Raw genomic sequence first — 19,894 nt, 5'->3', positions numbered from 1 at the left:
TCACACACGCTCATCAGCTACTCGACTTAACCATCCTTTTGTTTCACTGCATTAGTTTCATACAGTGACTTCAATAACACGCCTCCAAGTGGGACAAGATGATAACAATATGACCCCACAATACACTACTTTCCCGACAAAAAAAGGCACGCCATCAGAGCGTGCATTAATCGCCATTGTGGGATTTGTTTTTGTTGTGTCAGCTGTTGGCTAATCAATGGTTAAAGCCGGCTAAGGTTTATTGTTAGTGAGCTTATTAGGACGTGTTGCCACTGGACAAGCCTCCGCCCTCTCTCACATGTAAATTACAGTGTTAAAAGCAGGCCATGGGCACTCCACTGCAACACATTTCTTAAACAGCATTTGAATTCTGGGGGACATATATACACACTGATTCACTCATTAATAAACACTGACAGCAGAGAAGAGTTGCACTGCTGAGCTTATTAAAGCCCATATGATGCTGTAGTGTGGACTATAATGCCCATCCTTATGTCTTTGTGGGCTCATGCTGTGAACTCTAGTGGTGCTGGAGCCCCTCTCACACAAACTGGTATAATCTGGCTTTACACACTGCTCCATATGGGAAGGCTGCCATTCGCTGCATGGGAGAAATCCACTTAGTAAGAGGGAGAGGGAAAGACTCAGCCTTTCCTTACATCCAGCTGATCCATTCCCAGTCATCTCTGTCACATCTATACCTGCCAATAACATGTACTACAGGATGCATGCTTGTTCTTGCAGGACAGCAGTAAAGTTAAATAAAAGTGCGTTTATGCATAACGTAGCCTCTTATCTGTTTTGACCCTCGTATATAGCAAGATTTAACTCGTGCATGTCAGAGAGAGGAAATGAAGTTGCCCTCTGTCAAAGAGGCTTTGGATGAGGTCACCTTTACCTTCATCCTGTCACCATCTCCTGAGGATTATGCCCACGCTTGTGTTCCAGTTACCTCCCAGAACTAAGCTATTTGTGTTTGAAAAACAACTATCCAAGAGGTGACTGTGCATTACTGCCTTTCTCTGGGAGTTTTTCAAATATTTGCATTAACGGTCCTCCTCCACTGTGGCCTGCGGTCTGGTTCCCTCCTCCCACTCTTCTTACGACTCCAGAGGGAAAATGAGAGGGAATGAAAAAGGAGGGAAAAACAGCAACAGGCAGCAGCTGTGATGGAAGGGCTCCTCCATACTCTACACACAACAACAGCATTGTTATCTGAGACTACCTAATGCCTGTTCCCCTCCCCCCGCCCTTCCTTCAGTTTTATCTTCAGTCATGTATACAGTATATGTTATATAGAGAGACTCCTGCAGAGACATTCTTGTCCTACAACATGCTGATTGTTGTGTCTTGCAAACCCAGTTGTACGAGGCAAAGCTTTGTAAGTTGATAAAGTGGTGGCAGAACTTCCATGCTTCCATGCATTCATGGAAAATGATGTTGTAAAGCAGACACAACGTTGGTTCTGAGGACAAAAATGGATCAACAGGCTGCGATTTCAGTGCCAGAATCCAAAGTCACTTGTAACCTGTGTGGTGTTGTCATCACTTTTCTTTTACATCCTTACTAAAACGTTCGTGTGCATTTAGTATTAGTTTAGCAGAGCCAAAAAAAGGGCCTCAGGTTCTTCACAGCAGTGTTCCTACTCTTCTTCAAAGAGAAACAGCACATTTCTCTTGTGGACAGAAACTTGTTAAACAGGTTGGTGTTGTTCAGTGTTAAACTTTTTACTCCAGCTGTTTGTGGGTGTGTGTGCGTTGTTTTGAATAACAACAAAGCATACAGGCACGTAATATTATTAGCATTACTCCACTGCTGAGTGGGACAGTGGGGTAAAAATCTGATGTCCTCACCATGACAATAGTAGCAAGCATCAGCATGCGACCCAGCCTAATTGTTTGTTTACACCTCTGTGCCCACAGGGAGTACACTGAATCCTTTTATTTGGGCAAGGTGTGACAGGGGGATGGGCCTCTTGTCTCTCTTTTGTGAATCCTGTTTTACTTTTTTTGTGTAACGTCACTACCCACCTCTTTAAATAAAATTCAGATGAGTGTGTTGTTCAGATGTTTTTCTAAATTTAGCGATAACTATGACTGCTACATGTGCACATGTAGCCTGTCAAAGAAATGAAAGACCAGCATTTGTTAGCAGTAATGTGTGACGTGGGCTGGGGGGGGGGCACTCTAAACAAAATCAGATTTGGTGAGGTCTCGGGCTGCTGTCAAAGGCATCAGTGCAGGAAGTGTCACTTCACTGTGAATCAGGCCTGTTTGTTTAGTTGTTCACAGATAGGAGAACAGCAGCAAAACTATGAACCATGTCACTGGATTATTTCTATATATTTAGCATAGTGATAACAGTATAATGGACTGAATAATGCATTGATTTATTATTGCCAAAAAATGTGTTATTTTTTGAAAAATGATAATATAATCATTATTATAATGATATAATAATTTTAATAATATAATAATTAATAATAATACAATTAACAACATAGACAGCATGGTGACCTTTAATATGATGTGGCCCCTACCTACTAGAAACCATGTAAAAATCCACTTTCAAGAAGAGAAGAGGAACTACAATTTTTGGTATAATATTGCAAGATTTGTGTTGTTTCTTACACACTACAGTGCTTAAAATACGGCCCTAAAAGAGCAAAATAATGTTGAAACTAAGCTGTGATTTATTGTTGAAACTGCTAAGGTAAAAAAACAACATTTCTATTCACGTTTATTATTTATTATTTATTATTTGTTTATTATTTACATGCACTCTCCTCTTCAATTCCTGCAAAATAAAATAAAAACTGCAGAAAACGCATGAGCTGAAGATGCATTTGTGAATTCTTTGAATATGCTGCATGAGCTCCAGCATACACGTGTACGGCAGGAGCAGATTGTGAGAGAAGCAGACAGAGCTCTCTGTGCAGCGCACTTGCAGTTTTCTCCGTGCAGTGCTGAAATAAGAGGTAACAATGTCAGGGTAGTGTCACCCACTCACGGGAAGTGAATGAATGTCTCGCGCAGAAACGTGTGAAATGACTTCAACACAAAGCCAACGCACTTGTTTCCACTGAAGTCATGTTTGGACTGTGTGTTGCAAGTGGAGTGGTGACTATACCGCGAGGAGGTTGCACAAGAAGGAGCTGTACCCTATGCATCCTGTCGCCATTTTCCCAAGCTAAATTACCACGACTTGGCCGGGGGAGCTCACACCCCTCTCTCAATCTGCCAATTCACAAGCTACATATTCTTTTGTCACTCGCCTTCTTGTGCACACAATGGGCGTGTTTTCCCCACATATGCATGAGGAAGATGCACGTATGTAAAGACAAAGCGTTTTTAATGTGCACAAACCATTTTCTGGGCGAGTTGGAAGGCAGATTTAATAACAATTTGCCTTGTTATAGCAGATGGCTGCACAGAAAGACAAATGGCTCGCCATATTTGTTGACTGACGTGTGACGTATCCACACAGGTAAAGGCCCAGATTTGAAATGGTGTTGCTGACCGCGGTGTCGACCAATCAAAGAGCAGCGAGGGCGGGGCGCGGCGCCGTCTATCATGCAGGAACTATAACGGTTTGAATAGGGAGGGAGGGGGAGAATCCAATCCGGTTTCAGCTAGTTTTTCTTCCAATGGAACATTAACGTCTCGCTGCGCTGTATTAGACTGTACGGGCACAGCTTTATCCAGAATATACCACTGTATTTTCTCTGTATTCAGTAACATTTAGCTGGTTTTTTTCCTTTTTTTTAAAAAAAAACACCCCACACAAACCAACCATGCCTAAAAGGAGCAAAGTGAGTAGACCAATATCTTTCATGCATTCAGCAATATCGGATATATAACACACAACTGCAATTTGTTACAGCTTGCTGTCAGAGTTGTTTATATGTTGCTGCAAATGTCCGCTTTGTGTATCAAGTGAATGTCAACAATGCAGCCGAGAGTTTAGCTGCTTATGTAGCGCCTGTTTTGATTTTGTCAAGTGAGCGATTCTTGGTGTTTCTCTTCCGTGCAGTGATTATCTTTGTGCCAAATGCTTTTCCGTGTGCCGGGATTTTTTTTTATTATTATTATTATTAATCTTAGCGCGAAGCATGCACAGTTGCATTTGTCTTTAAAGCGTTTAGTTAGCTGTGCTCGCCTGTAGATGCAGCTTTTCTGCAGAGAAAGTTGGCGGCATATCGATTGTTTTGTGTGTGTGTGTGTGGGGGTCGTCACGCTGGGTGCTGAAGTTTCACTGAGAGGAAATAAGACCGAGAATTAAGTGCTAAACGCAGGAATAACACGTTGTTTGGAGGGAGTTAGTTGGTTATTTATGTTTGGAGGCAAACCCTTGTTAGTAGTTTCCCCCGTTTAAACCCACTTTTAATATGCCTAATTGGTGACGTTGTTTAGTATTGTTAGCATATGTGTGTTTGTTCGTGCATGGCCGCCCTCGTTTGTCCCGGTGAAAAGGCATTTCTTGAAAGGCGTTCGTCGTGTTAGCCGAGTGGCTTTCTGTGTGTTGTCGGCTCAGGCCAGTTGTAGGTTATGCAATGGCGAGCCTCCGTCAGCGCAGCGCTGCTCCTGTTGCTGGGGGTTCTAGTAGATTCTGCTAGCACACCGACACAGTCGCTGAGCATCTCGGAGTGACTCTTTTCAAATTCATGGCGGGAACACTGACTGCGCTGCTCGGTTTTCTCCGGACACTGGCAATCCCATTTATTACCAATGAATGGATGTGTCGTGAGGAGGCGGAGTCCGCCCCCTCCTCCACCGTAGTTTTACAGTAGGCAAATCACTAAGCAGGAGCTGGGAGACCGACACCACGTGACGCCGTTTAAACTACATTATGATGTTATATTACCCAGTCGCACCCTGACTTTTGTAGTCCACCGTGTCAGAGGTCATTTTCTGCTCCTTTTAGCATTTCTCTGGCAGACAGTGTAGGTCCCTGAGGAGAGGATGTGTTGCTAGGTAACGCCAGGGATGTAACTGTAAACAAGCTGATTGTCTCCATGAGATTGTACAATAAGAGTTCAGGTCAAATCTCAGCCAATCACACATCATCTATTCTCAGTTAAATAATATATATGAAGCTGGGCATGCAGTCGTAGCCTAATATTTTGCCTGGAAACGCCCACTTTTCAGTTACATAACTAACACTTAAATCCCCTGTCCCAAACCCACCAACAATTAAACCCACATAGATTACAGACACTTAACCTGATGTTCTGTGTTTTTTCCGCACAGGCAGCTGCAGGAGGAGGTGACTCAGCGGTAAGGAAATATCCTAATATAACACTTTAGATATTAGTGTGTGAAATATTGAAAGTTAGTCTGCACACCCACCAGGGGTCACTAACACACAACACTGAATCTAAATGAAAAAAGGTAATTATCCTCTGTGTTTACTCTCTGCAGCCCAAGAGGAGATCTCTCAGGTTGAAAGATGTAAGTACAAAGAAGCCCAGCCTGCTACATATGAAATATTCACTGCCTTTACAGTGCTGACATAAATGCTCCTCTTTCTCACAGAGACCTGCTCCTGCAAAGGCAGAGCCCAAACCCAAACCAAAGGTGGGGCTTTGTTTTCATTACTTCGGATTATACTTGCTGATCTGAAGTGTTAATAATACCTGGCCAATGTGGTTTATATTTTGTTTGCAGAAGGGACCTGCTAAGCCTAAGAAAGCTAAAGAGGTAGAGAAGGCCAAGCCTGAGGAGAAAGCACCAGAGGCCCCCGCCGAGAATGGCGAAGCCAAAGCTGAGGACGAGGTAAGACATTGCATTTAAACACGCACCATGAAATCCCTCTTCCAGGCGGAACTTTTACACTCTCAATTTTGTCTCACAGGCACCAGCTACAGATGCAGCTGAACAAAAAGATGAGGCAGCAGAATAACATCCCTCAAGCCACGTCTTTTACCAGTGCTCCCTGTACCTCTTTTCTTGTACAATTCAGGGGAATATTTTTATCAACTATTTTCTAAATACAGGTTTTTTAGTAGTTTGATTGTAGAGAACACTTTTTTTTAATGAATTACAAAAAAAAAAGAAGTCAATTTGGAGACGGGAATTTCATCACATCCCACAATTTTACATCACCATGACAAAATGCGGTTATCGTTGTAACTGTCAGTGGGTTTCATTTCAGTTTTAAATGTGAAGGAGGGGAGGGTGCGGGACGGTTTACTGTGTCAACACGCAAGCATGACGTTCACAGGAGCTGGGTCAACAACTGGAAGAGCCTGCCTGCGTGGATTACATTCCATATGCTTTATAAGGGACAGTGTGTGTAATCTGAACTGGGATGGGAATGGAAAAAGTCACAGGGCAACTCATTGTTGTATTGTTTATAATGAAGAACAGTGTTTTAGAAAATTTGTAAGCTTTGTTCCTATTTGTTAACTCTTGTACTCATGCAGTTTTCTTAACAAATCTGATCAATAAACCTACAATCCCTAGTACTGGAGCTCTCCCTTTCAGAACTGTGCATCGCGTGTGTTGGTTGTGTCTCTGTTCTGTGATAGCATTGCAATAAATTTGTATAGCTGCTGTGAAAAGGATTTTCAATCTTTCTATATGCAGTGTGTAATGGTACATTTTAAGGATGGTAAAAATGGAATTTGTTTTTTTAGCCAAGCTAATGAGGTGTATAACCATTGAAAAAAGCTGTTGATGTTGTCCTCTTAAAGGCCAACAAACAAACTACAATTAAATGTCAAATGCATTACCAGCAGTAGCAATATCATGTGGGTTGTAGGTATCTGTATCAAGTACAAGTGTGCAGTTTTCATTTGTTTATAGATGTACCTGTGTAATGATTGTTATCAACAAACCAATAAAAGTCAGTTGGTAGTTGTTAAGCTGCTTCATTCTGAAAACGTTCATTTTCTGAAAATGTCAGTTCCTCAGTACCTGCTACAAACCTGGAAACATGCAGTGATAATGTTCAGGCTTGCTCCCACTGGAAGAGAGGAGGACTGAATGGCTGTGAATGTTTGAATACCAATGTGTTTGCTACACTAGTGAATTGTACCAAATATGATTAACAACTGATATCAGTACTGTATATTGTTAATAGTTATGAAAGCCACATATTAAAGATTAGTAATCAATTCCTAACAGATCTAAATTTAAAACGTGTTTGATGACATGTTTAAAGACAGGACAGATTTGTAGACCAATGGTCCATCATATAGCAAATATTTTACCAGTTAAATAAATAAAAACTAAACTTTGAATTGAAGGTTTTGACCCTTTACTGACGCGTTTCAGCATCAGCACCATGGACAGCTTCACACGAGCTCACAGCTTTATCAGCTGTTTTATATTTTTCACAAGTTTCGCCAACATGTGCCTCAGCGTCAGTAAACAAACTAATAAGGTCATTCGTCTTTACACATCTTTGACGCAGTTGGACAACACAGTTTCTACAGTCTCTCCTTCATCTTCCTGGAAACGTGTTTGATTGCAACTTTTCAATGTATGACTGATTCAGTTTCTGTTTAATGATTTTGGCTTCTGTTCAGAGTAATTCAGCTCTTGTTCCATCATTCAGCTTCTGTTCATACTAATTCTGATGTGTTTTTATGAATTGCATGCAGATTTCATATTCTTAAAGAGTTCAAATAAGTGTTCAAAGCAAAGCTTCAGCTGCTGCAATCAAACTTGCTTTTTCTTTAGGAAATGCTTTTTCTAGTTATTTATATTGTTGTATCATATCTTATTATTTATATTGTATATTAAATATTCAACACACAGACACTTATAGGCTATATTTTTATTTTTTTAAAGTTTTAAGTTTTGTTTTTTAAAAAAGTTTTTTTTTTTAAGTTGTGTGTGTCTAAAGATTAGGGCTTCTGAAGTGTGACTTAAATCTGAGAATTTACTGACTTTTTTCCTCAGAATTGCGACTTTTCCGGGGAAAAAAACAGGTAAAAATCTGAAATTCTTTGTCAACTTTCAGAAGTTGTGAACAACAGCTGATCTCCTCCTCTCTCTGTTGTTTCTGCAGCCTGTTTTTAGCCTTTTCCAGCTCCTGTTTAGACAGCAGGGGCTTGAGGGGTTCTTCCTCGGTGAGGAGTTCAGCTGTTGCGTCCTCCTCCTTTTGGACCTCCTCCTGTCTGAGCCTTTCTTCGCTCTCCTTCACTTGCTCATGGAGAGCTGTGTTTTCAGCCGGCAGGGAGTTGATGAGGCTCTGCTGTCCAGAAACTTCTGAAGAGAGCTCGCCGAGCAGGTTCATATCTTCCTCATGCTCATGAGGAAGAGTCTCATCCTTCTGTAGGCTTTCTTTTGTAGCCTGCTGCTCAAGTTTCAGCTCCTCCTTGTCGGCCTCCTCCTGCTCTCCCTGTTGTTTCTGCAGCCTCTTGTTGGTCTTTTTCAGCTCCTTTTTATACAGCAGGGGCTTGAGGGGTTCTTCCTCTGTGAGGGGTTCAGATGTTGCGTCCTCCTTTTCTTGGTTCTGCTCTTGGTTCTGCAGCCTCCTTTGTTCTCTACAGTACAGGAGTGTGAGGAGTTCGTCTGTTGTGTCCTCCTCCTCTTCTATCGTGTCGGCCTTCTCCTGGTCTCTCTGCTGTTACTGCAGACGCTTTTTAGACTTTTTCAGCTGTTTAGACATGGGTGTCACAGCCGTGGGGGGTGTAACACCCATACTTTTTCTAAAATCACATTTCACCCCCCACAATTTTGGGAGATGTAACGTAACTAAACAGCCGATGTACACAGAATGACATCTGTGAAAGGGAACGAGCGATCCCACAGAGATGTAGAGAAGACTCTCTCTCTCTCTGATTGTACACAAGTACAGGAGGCAACACACATCGGTCAAGTTAGCTTGGCTGACAGACCTTACAGCCAGTCACAGCAAGCTGGCAAGTTAGCGGGTAAGATCGAAACATAAATCACTACGTCAACATCTAGGAGGACTGTGATATCTGTGTAGATATCTGTAGATAATGCAGTGTGATTCAGAAACACTAAGCTATAGCTGTATGCACTGATAGTGATAGCAAGCAGAACATTTAATGTCCTGGTAAAGTCTATATGTCATAAATAAAGAGGTGTGTCAAACACATTTACGTTCAGCTTCAGTCTTGCTCAGAGACCTGTAAGACAGCAATCCGCACTGTGTGGGACCTGTGGGTGGACCAGCTTCCCCGCTTTTACAACCCTGGGCCCAATGTAACCAGGGATGAGCGACTTGTGGGGTTTAGAGGCCGCTGCCCTTTCAGGCAATATATGCCCTCAAAACCAGCAAGGTACGGCATCAAAATCTGGGCTGCCTGTGATGCTGTTTCATCTTACGTAAAGGGCAGGTTTACACTGTAAGGATAAGGCAAATGACAAAAAGGATGTCTTTCAAAGACTTCTGTCAGCCCTTCATCAAATTTATACAGGGAAGCCAGAAGGAGGAGTTGCTGGAAGAATTCAGGGAACACGAGTGGTGCAAGATATGTCTTGCTCAGATACCCGCACCCCCGAAACCTCATCCCCCCACACTCTTATAAAGCTTGCTATACTGTGTAGCAGGACAGCCTGCTGCAGACTGATGTCTGCTTCCTTCTCTGACAGTTTCTTCTCCAGGTCCAGTCTTATCGGTCCTGTGAGCTGCCTCAGTGCTTCATTTTCAGCACTCAGTTGTTGGACAAGGTTCCTCTGTTCCACCAGTTCTGTGCGGATCTGACTGTTGGTGGTTCTGAGGAGTTGCAGCTCTTCTTGCTGTTGAAGGAGGCACTTATCCTTTGCCTCCCTCTCTTGTTTCAGCCTGCCTTCCAAGAAGTTCTTCTCCTCTGCCAGATTGGTCAGCAGGCTGGTTGCTTCCAGGACAGTCTGGTAAGCAGTGTCTAGCTGGCTTTGCAGGTAGCAAAGTTCAGAGGTCAGCTTCTCATATCTGGAAGGACGCTTCTGTTCCTTCTTTTCTTTCTTTGCTGCCATTTGTAGAAACAAGCAAAGAAGGAGTGTAAGGAGAGAGAGAAACAGGAAAAGAAGAGTCAGAGTCCCGCTAAGCGTCCAGTTGTTATTTTCCATGTGTTCCTGGGTTAGTGTAGCAGGTGAAGAAATGTTCCAGTGAGTGATGCTGATGGGTCCGCTCCTAAACTTTTCTTCAGTAGGTGGATAAATGGCCGTGCTGAAATAGCAATTTTTCCCTAATTCTAGAATCACTGTGCTGTTGAATATTTGAAAAAAAGTTCCTGTCTGAACGGTAAATAATCCTGAACGCTGAAATCACAATGCTCCTGGAGTCTTCAAGATGTGTGTCGCTCTCAAGTGTGTACACTTGAACTATAGTAACATACTAAACAAAGCTGCAGCTATAGGCCTGACACGTACATAAAATGACATCATATGCTGTGTCACTAAGGGATATCAGTAAAGAGCCTTTGATGTCAACATTTAAGCCCCGCCCCCTTTACACATGCATACGCTTCTTTTGGAGCCTTTGATGTTAGTTGCACGATTTGTTTTTAGCTGCTGACTCTGGCAAATCTACAGTTCTGTTGCTTTTAGATTTGACACTGTGGACCACGATATACTTTTGACTTGCTTAGAGCATTATGTTGGCATTAAGGGTACTGTTCTTGAGTGGATCAGTTCGTTTTTATCAAACAGAAGTTTCTTGGTCTGCTGACAAAATCATGACCTTTTTAAGACATCTCTGCTCACATTAAGAAACTGCAGTGTGGGAATCTCTTGTAGCTGCGGGAAAATTGAGGATGTAGGTCAGGGGTGTCCAAACTACGGCCCGCGGGCCAACTGCGGCCCGCGGTCGGATTTTCTATGGCCCGCGGCTTCTATCTTAAAATGTGTTGTTTTTGGCCCGCCAGCCAAACAGAGTAAATCATACAAAATCAACAGGCAATTCTTGTTTTTGTTTTTAACTCATTGTGTAACGTTTGCATCATGATTCTCCGAGCAGAACATTATCACTCCCTCTCTGTCTGCATCGTGGTGCGTCACGCGGTGCTGCAGGGCTTGGTTGTTGGTTCCAGCTCTGCAGAGGGCTCGGAAGGTGCACAACACCGGTTCAGAACTTCGACACAATTCACTGCGAGACTAAACATGCTTCTGCATACAACCTGCTATCAGAGAGCGTCTGTACAAGGGACGTTCTCCTAAACTACGGAGCCCCTCTGTGACATGGTAAAAGAAATAAATTGTGGCCACGAATAACATGCGCACTAAATATTGTTATTATTAGTTGTAGTATAGTAGCCCTATTAGAATTCATGGACGGGGTGCATGGGAGCGGGCTGCCCGGCCAGAGAGCAGCCTCCCCGTGCAGCAATGAGCGTCCCTCTCTGGGGAACGTGCCGGAGTACTGGGGGGCTCCAGGAGCGCAGGGGAGTGGAGCGGAGCGTCCCTCTCCCTGTGCATTGTGTCTAATGCTAGAGCCATTAGAGAAGTTAAAGCGACATGATGGAGAGGGAGAGGGACGCTCGTTGCTCCCTGCTGCACGGGGAGGCTGCGTCCTGGCCGGCAGCCTGCTCGGGCCTTTTTACCGGCGGCTGGATAAAAGCAACTCCCCAGAAATGCGAACATTTGTAAACCATGAATTAGTTTGTGCCGTGTGAGCAGACTGTTATAAACTGTGATGTTTTACTGGAGCAGCAGAGCAGTCCCTTTGCTTGTTAACGTTCTCTGTTGTTAAACTGTCAGCTGTACAGAGACGCGGCACTTCTCTCAAAAAGGCTCCATCATTCAGTACGCATCTGTCGTAAGGCACGTCATCACGTTTTTACGTCTCGTTGCCATGCACTGCAAACCTGTGTAAACATTAAATTACAGACCCTTTGAGATCAGCAGAGCTCCCACCTGGTCTACCTGACATTTTATTGATGTCTGCTGCTCCTAAACCAGACCTGCCACATATGATCAGAGCTCACCTGCACAGTAGAGTCAATAACTTGCCTGTTGCTCTGTTATCACAACCACACAGTTTCTGAAAGTTTTAAATTTATGCTGTATATTCATATACATTTTCTGATCTGTTCATCTGAATGCTAAGATGTTATTTTGTTTGTTGTGTAAGATATAACATATTACAAAACAGCATACACAGTTTTTAGTGTTTAAAATAATGACATCGGGGACTGCTGGCCCTCGGAGAGTTTCGCATTATCGAATCTGGCCCTCCCCGAAAAAAGTTTGGCCACCCCTGATGTAGGTGCAAAGTCCAACAAAAACTACTTAAACTTCACATTTATTAGGTCTTTGTAACAATCCATGGATGAATTCCATTAAGACGAGGCACTTACTGTGCACTCATTAATATATTCCACAAAAGCTTACTCTTCAGGTGAGAAATTTAACAGTATACAACCCAGCAGTGCAGCAGCTGTTCCAACTCTGGCAGTGACACCGTGATTAGCTGTCCTGTAGCAAATGTTCCATATTCATCAAAAACATGTCAGATCAAAAAAGCTGACATGGAGATTGCATCAAACTCTTATGCTGCTGCCTCTACAACACAGCTGTGTATAAATGTACCACATACGTCAAGTCAGTGAAATAATCAACCTGTTTTTTTTCCAAATCCGAACGATGAAACGATGACACGTGCTACCACATTTGGGTGTGCAAGTGGTCTAGAATATACTGACCCTTCAGTCAACATGCATCAAGTTAAATATCCTCCACTGAAGGCAGCGTGTGCAATGAGCAGCACATTTTATGTTAAGGAAATCCACCCACAGCCTCATAAACGTTCATGTTTTGTCTTTTCTTTAGCATACAGCTGGCGTAAAGCAACAATCAGGGCTTTGAAGGAAGCACTGAAATGTAACAGTTACGACCTACTGGATCTTTGTGCAGTGAATATGATCACAATCTACATGTGTAAGTTGATGTGATTTCATCTACACACACCCTGAGTATCTACACAACTTATGAGGAAAATGAGAATTATTCTATTCCATAGTAGTATTGTTTGGTCAAATTGGAGTTCTGTCAATGTGCAGAGCAGAGCACTGGCTTATTTCCAGAAAGGACATCAGTCTGTTTTCTCTGCGATCCGTCCCATTTTGGTGCGCATGTTCCGCATGAGGAAGAATCCAACAGTGGAGACGCCCATCAACACCTCAGCTACCCAGAAGGCCATGTCCCAGCTATGCCGTTTGGCAATAGTGCTGAAGGGAAGCCCCGCCATGAAAGCACCCACTGTGACAAACAGAAAGTTTGGTACAGTCATGCAGAAAATGCTGAAACAGCACATTTTAGATTCTTAGCAGGTCACAGCTTACCATTAGCCATCAGAGCTACGACAGCATGAGAGGTTCCACAAAAATTTGAAGGAGCACTTTCACTGGCTATCACTCCGAACAGGGCGATTGGTCCATATGAGGAAAATCCAAACATAGCACCGAGGAAGAGAATCCATATCTGCCAATGACAAAAGAAAAAGTGAAACAAGCTCTTTCTGATGACACACTCCACATGATGTGAAGTATTTTACCTCTTTTTCTGACACGCCAATGAGGACAGACACGGGGTGGATGATTTGGACCCAAAGAGCCTCCTGAACAAAAAAAAAATAGATCTGAATATTTTCAACACACAGTATGCTGATGACTGGAAACAAACTACCTGTGGCATATCAGGTGTGATGGTCACTCTGAAGAGGTACATGGACACATACATGCCAGCCATCATGAGGATGAGCAGACCATGGCGAGGGTTTCCGTGTGTGCCCAAACCTTGCTGGAGAAAAGGGAAAAAAGAGAGAACCATTAATGAGTAAAATTAAACACACAACCCAATTCTTTGTTATTACTTACCCGAGCCACAGCTCTGTCTGAGATGAAGCCTGAAGCGAGGCTGCCTACAAACCCTCCCACCTCCAAGGCACTCATATATGTACTGCCTGTTAGCAACACACAAACCATCAGTAACCATGACCGGTCAGATCATACGACACAAGCAGCAACAATTAAAATGCATACCCATGACAACAGTCTGGCCTTTCTCCTGCATGAGGAACAGCTGTCCCCAGTCAGTGGCTGCCGTCTTCACCCCGAACACCACCAGGTAACCCAGAGACAGCACCCACAGGAAGGGCGAGAGGAGGAATTCACTCAGAGTGCTCTCACTGTTGCCTGGAGAGTACAGACACAAGACACCCGCCATGCATACATCATAGTATTGTTTTCAATTACATGTTTTATGCTCATCACAACCTCCCACACTGCCATCTTCTGGTAACAACAAGCAGAGCCGCAGGCCCTGCGTTGATCTCATGTTCTCTTACAGTAGTTTTATTCATTTTACAAGGCAGCTGGATCCAAAATACATCCTAACATGCTTCAAGCTATGTGCTTGCACTGGCAGTTATAGGTGTGTTTAAGCTGGCAGCGGCAAAAAGCAAGTGTTGAGCTTTTATGCTCATATTTGTTTTTTGTCTGTCATATATTTATACATCTATTCTCTAGAGGTTATTACTACAACAAGGACAACCGGTTGGCTGGATGGCTTATTAGTTCTTCCCTCTCACATGACTTGGTTCACAGGAAGCAGCCTTTCTGCCTTTTATGTTGCTCACCTCCCTTCGCTCCTTTCTTGGCTTTGGCCTCAATGCTGGGCAGGCCCACATCTTTGGGCTCATTTTTCACAAACACCAGACAAATGAATGAAAAGGCAGCACAGAAAATGCCTGACATGGTCAGGATGTCCCTCCAGTCGTAGTATTGCAGGAGCACTGTGACCAGGAGTGGACCCAGACTCCCGGCCAGGTTCATACTGCAGGACAGCACAGACCACCATGTTCCAAACTGGGAGGGTTCATACCACTGATGGAAGAGGAGAGAGAAAGCAGCAGTCAGCATGCACTGTGCATGTTGTTAGTTAATCTCCATTTACTGAGTAGTCATCTTTTATGATAAATATTTGACATCAAAGCTGCAAGCACTCGTGATGTCATCCTGCTAACGACAGCCATAAACATTCCACATGCTGCATACCCAGCAGAGTAACCAGTAACTTGAGAATCCGCTGGGGAAACACTTTAGACAGCCAGGGGCTGATTTATTTGCTGTTTTAATTTAATTACTGATCCACCATGTGTGGATGGAGCCATTAAAGATGTTGCCTTCATTAGGGAGGGAAAACACTTTTGCTCAGACATTCGTGATGATGATTTTCAAATAGTACATAGTACAACATTGCTGTGTTTTGTGCTATTTGGCAAGTTGCTTTCTTTTGACAAGATCTACCGGGAATCTTCTATAAATACACTGACCTGTAATCTGATCCACAAAACCCTGCTGTACACATGCCAGCCTTCTTACTCCTCAGCTTTTAAAAACTACTACTGTTAAGGAAGCTTCTTACAAGCTTCAAGACTTAAGACTTAAAAGGTTTGCTCAAAGATGTGGACTCCTGCAATGCACACCATTCACTGCACTGAGACCTCAGTGGTCCAAAAATATATCCAAAGCAACTCCACGGCTATTTATATCGAGACCTTAGAGATTATAAACTAATCCTGTAATTTCTTAAACCACCAGTATCACTTCGTTTGCCTCATAAAGCTGGCTAGCACATCTTCAATGTGGCCAAAAGTCAGTGCTGTCTGACAAGATTCCTCCAAATACCCCTCACAGCCAACTGCAAACATACACAACATGCCTGGGAGCTGGTGGCGTCCACCCCAGGGTTTCATTTTACCATTTGACTGGTTGCCAAGAATAATCAGTCATCATAAGAAGGCCGCATGCTGATTGTTATAGTTACACGGGAACGGGGACCGTCGCTGTATCAGGTGACAGATAGGATGATACTACCTTGCGCAGCACCTTCCCACAGGGGGGCCAGCCGCAGCCCTGTCCCAGGCCGTTGATGAACCACAGCAGCGAGAACATGGATACAGTGGAGGACCAGGAGAAGACCACGTTGATGCCCCCAACCAGAAAGAGGCCAATGGAGAAAAGCCAGCGGGCACTGATCTGATCAGACAACACACCGCTGATGAACTTGCTGATGGCGTAGGCCATCGTCTGGCTGCTGGTGATCAGACCTGCAGAGGAGCAGAGGGTAAAGCCATTAAAACAGAAATAAGTCTCAACATAGCACCAGTGATGACAGGTGTCTTGATTGCAGTTAGATGGAACGGCATTATTGTTGCTCAGACGTTCATGATCATGATTTTAAATAGCATTCAACATTGGTGTGTTTTGTGCTTTGCATGCTATAATGCTAAACTCAGTTGCTGTGATTAGCACCCATTACATGTATGAATAATGTTGTCATTCTGGGCCTTTAGCTTGTTAGCCTTGGCATTTAGCTGAAAGCACTTCTGAACCTGTTGCTGCATTCTAATTCCTTTTGGCAAATACCGCTATCCTCAAATATAGGTGGTGCTGCATGCACATACAGAGCAGACAAATAATGACATCACAACATAGCACTTTAAAGTTCGACCCTGCTGCACACAACGTTTCTATAAAATGAACAGACATGGTTGGTTTACAGCTCTTGTTTTGTGTATCTTCCTCTGTGCAGAGAATTGTGGCTAAGAATAGCCAGAAAAGTATAGTTGCCTGCATACTAGTGGCAGCTGGTTGTAGTAGAACACCCCGGTGCTTTCATACTATATATTGTGGCACAGCACTGATTCTTTTCCTGGTGCACTAAATAAAATGGGAGTAAGGCCTTGGTGACGCTGTTTCACATCCATGCTTAGCATTACAGGCAGGGAGCATAATCCAGATTTAGGCCCTACTGCATAGTTTTTAAGGAACAATAGATTTAACCGTTGTTTCTTAAACCAACTAAATCAAAAACAACACTCTGTCTTACCCAGATCATCTTTGTCCAGTTCTATCTCTTCCATCACAGACGGCATGACAAAGGAGAAGGTCTTCCTGTTGAAGAAATACAGCGAGTAGCCGATGAACATGCAGATGAAAATGACTACACGGTAGTAGCCGTAGCCTGTGGCCCCCATGACTGCAGGCGATCCAACAAATTTCTTCCAGATCTTTGTCTTCAGTAGAGTTAAGTACGTGGCTCCTCTGGCATCTAGGTTACAGCAGGTCAGTGTGTAGGTATGAGACCAGATGTAGCATGGGCCACACCAGGAGAGGAGCAGCAAACTTTTACTGGGCTCCGTCTATCTGTGTGGCTGCTGCTTGTAGAAGGAAACCTTACACGGGCCTGAAAATAAGAACAAACATTGCTTAGAGCAGAAGCACAGTTTGGATGTGTAATGAGCAGACAGGATCAATAGGCGTGAGGTTAGAGGGAAACATGCTGTCTATAGTTGCCTTTCTTCAGTTCCTCCTGTGCTGCTCACACATTAGCAGATGGAAGTTGAAGTGACCTCCTGCTCAGTATGGAAATGTCAGAGTTGTGCCTTTAACTGGCTTGAAGGGCTCAAAACAATCCTGAAAATATCAGATGTCAGGGAGGTTGGACATGGATCTACATTTATAATATCATATCAGGGCCCTTAATGGCTTATTCCCAGTCATACTTTGCTCTGAAAAGATCTAATGTTATCTTTTACATTTAAATAAGATACTGTAGATACTGTGGTTTGTGGTATCAGTCCAACTCAGTGTAGTCTGGCTGTGGCGGACCAAGTAAGCGCCAGTACCCACATAGCAGCAGTCTCTCTCCAAAATGTCCTCAGAAACTTGTGCAATCAGACATGTGTGCGTGCCTCCGAGCTGTATATTGTACCTAACGTCGCTACACTGCTGCTGTGTTCAGCTGCGGTTTCGGAAAAGCTCTACAAAGCTCGTTACCTTTCATTCGTGTCCCTCTTGCTGATCCCATCCATGCTAGAGGACGCCGCGCGTTCACGAATCTGCAGCTCTAAGCGCGTCCGCGCGACATGAGGGGAGGGTACGCAGAGCCGCGGTGCACGGCCACGGTCAGTGCATCCACTGCGTGCGGACAGTACCGCAGCCATAGACCGTGTGGACTGCAGCAGAGGTCAGTTCTGACTGAACGTCATTGCTCACCACACAGCAGCGCGCGTTTCCGGCATGATCTTAAACAATCAGTCGAGCCAGCAGATTACAGTAATACCAGGCACTGCCTGGCACGATCTACCGTCCACTGCTGCCCTCTAGAGGAGAACAGCTGTAAGCTCCAGTGAGCAGTGCATTCAAATGCCCCCTCTGGTCACTTCATACTATTCCTTCAAATGTAATATGCAAAGTAAAATAAAATGGGGTCGATGTTCTATGTAAAAAAAATAGGCCACAACATACACAATACAGCTGATTTTGACACAAGTCATGTGACAAAAGAGAAACCATTAAAACTAATTTCTAATTTTTTGATTCAGAATGAAAAATTGATCCAATGTTACATTTCAATCATACAAAGTTACAATACAGTACAATACAAAGTTTGAATGTGCATTGACTTCCTAGACCCAGTCGTGAAGACCACATCAGAAAAGGGGGGAAAACGCAAGAGGAGAGGCTGCTGGATCAGAAGATCCCCCCCGGGGTCTAGACCTGGTGGTGGTGGAGAGCTGGAGGGCAGGAGATAGGAGGCCTGAACTGGCGTGGATCTGGTGGTGCTTGGGGTGGATGGAGATGGAGCCTTTTAAATTTCGTGCCTAGCTGTGATTGGTCAGGAGAGGGACAGAAAGCGACAGCTGATTGGTGAGGGAGGTGATTTCTATTAAGCACCTGACTAAGAGAGCGGAAGAGAGGGGGAGCAGAGGAGTGAGGGATAGAGGGAGAGAGATTAGGAAGTGGATAGGGATAAATGGTGAGTGATGGGAAACTGAGTCTTCCTGATTGAACTTACGCTAAGAGCTACATATAGCCTATGTACCTTCAAAAGTATGTGAACCTCAAGGATTAGCAGTTTATGTTCAATTTTAGAATCCATCTGTTCAGAGCTGTTTTCAATGAATGGAAGATGTCAGTTGTGCCCTGTTTTACTTTAAGAACAGTGATCTATCAAAGTCTAATTTTCACAACATGTGCCATTATTAAATGAGATTTCTGAAGGCCTCATATAAACAGTTATGCTCAGTTATACGCTAAAGAGTTTGTACTCAAAGCTATAGATAGACAGACTGTGTACAAATGGAGGAAATGCAAGTCCAAAAGATAAAGCTCATGTAGCTCATGTTCCTGCTGGGAAAATATTTTGTGAATGGATGAGACCATTATTTCAATCAGGAGAGACTATGTAAACGTTTAGATGAGAAACAATTTATTTAAATACAATGAATGAATGAATGAATTGTGCTTTGGCGTTCTAGACCCCGATGCGATGACCGACATGCGAAGGGGGAAAGGACAGGAGATGAGGCCGCTTAGGCAGGAATCCCCCCGGGTCTAGACCTGGTGGTGGTGAAGGAGCAGAAGAGCAGGGGATAAGAGGCCTTGCCCTGATGAGGAACTGGTGGTGCTTGGGGTGGAGGAGGGTTGCCGAAATCGATCTGAAAGACAGCTGGAGAGGAGACGGAGAAATTCTAAATGAATTGCTGAGCGGTGATTGGGCAGGAGAGGGACGGCTCGGCCGCTGATTGGTGGGGGAGTTGCTCTATATTAACCAGCTGATTAAGTGGGAGGCAGAGAGAGAGAAAGGGGCGAGGGAGAAGGTGAGATAAGTGTGAGGAGGATGATGAGGGAGAGGTGATTGGAAGAAGTGATGAAAGAGTGAAGATAGTCTTCCTGATTGAACTTGCGCTAAGAGCTTCATTTAGCTTAAATGAGAGTTCTGGAACAATGAATTCTGAATGATCCTGGTGAATTTGACAAGGAAATGTTTGTGAGCTCAAGGCAAAGTGGCTCATGCTGCAAGACAACAACAACCAAACAAGTTGTTCTACAAAAGAATTGTTAAAGAACAAAGTTCATGCTCTGAAATGGTCGAGTCAAAGTTCTGACCTTATTCCAACTGAGATGTTGTGGAAACACCTGAAGCAG

At 43.7% G+C, this 19,894-nt stretch overlaps 2 protein-coding genes across 3 annotated transcripts; one reads left to right on the top strand and one right to left on the bottom strand.

Annotated features, from left to right (window-relative positions):
* Positions 1-3,613: 3,613 nt before the first annotated feature.
* LOC114446750 (non-histone chromosomal protein HMG-14B-like) lies at positions 3,614-6,492 on the top strand. The gene is made up of 6 exons (XM_028422560.1): positions 3,614-3,811; positions 5,250-5,276; positions 5,421-5,450; positions 5,535-5,576; positions 5,667-5,774; positions 5,854-6,492. The coding sequence occupies exons 1-6, from the start codon at positions 3,794-3,796 to the stop codon at positions 5,899-5,901; spliced, it is 273 nt and encodes a 90-aa protein (XP_028278361.1). The 5' UTR covers positions 3,614-3,793; the 3' UTR covers positions 5,902-6,492.
* A 5,794-nt stretch (positions 6,493-12,286) lies between these two features.
* On the bottom strand, positions 12,287-17,969 carry slc37a4b (solute carrier family 37 member 4b). Of its 2 annotated transcripts, XM_028421497.1 has the most exons (10): positions 17,741-17,969; positions 16,791-17,147; positions 15,776-16,008; positions 14,536-14,782; positions 13,940-14,092; positions 13,775-13,860; positions 13,584-13,697; positions 13,453-13,515; positions 13,241-13,379; positions 12,991-13,157 (listed from the first exon to the last, which is right to left on the bottom strand). In XM_028421497.1, the coding sequence occupies exons 2-10, from the start codon at positions 16,936-16,938 to the stop codon at positions 12,991-12,993; spliced, it is 1,350 nt and encodes a 449-aa protein (XP_028277298.1). In that variant the 5' UTR covers positions 16,939-17,147; positions 17,741-17,969. The 2 variants fall into 2 exon arrangements, with proteins under 2 accessions (XP_028277299.1, XP_028277298.1); XM_028421498.1 differs by lacking the exon at positions 17,741-17,969 and having other exon boundaries at positions 12,287-13,157; positions 16,791-16,938.
* Between the last annotated feature and the right edge of the window lie 1,925 nt (positions 17,970-19,894).

This window comes from Parambassis ranga, chromosome 14 (assembly GCF_900634625.1).
Source record: "Parambassis ranga chromosome 14, fParRan2.1, whole genome shotgun sequence".
NCBI lineage: Eukaryota > Metazoa > Chordata > Actinopteri > Ambassidae > Parambassis > Parambassis ranga.
The sequence above is the reverse complement of the archived record's forward strand: the minus strand, read 5'-3'. Positions and strand labels throughout refer to the sequence as shown.

Bases quoted from the DNA above. Each gene is read 5' to 3' on its own strand.
- LOC114446750 (XM_028422560.1), top strand. The intron at 5,277-5,420 runs GTAAGGAAATAT...TACTCTCTGCAG, and splicing joins CAGGAGGAGGTGACTCAGCG to CCCAAGAGGAGATCTCTCAG. The intron at 5,577-5,666 runs GTGGGGCTTTGT...TTTTGTTTGCAG, and splicing joins AGCCCAAACCCAAACCAAAG to AAGGGACCTGCTAAGCCTAA.
- slc37a4b (XM_028421497.1), bottom strand. From the start codon at position 16,938: ATGGGGGCCACAGGCTACGGCTACTACCGTGTAGTCATTTTCATCTGC. The intron at 16,009-16,790 runs GTAAGACAGAGT...GCTCCTCTGCAG, and splicing joins ACTGGACAAAGATGATCTGG to GTCTGATCACCAGCAGCCAG. The intron at 13,158-13,240 runs GTAAGCTGTGAC...TGTTTGTCACAG, and splicing joins CGTAGCTCTGATGGCTAATG to TGGGTGCTTTCATGGCGGGG.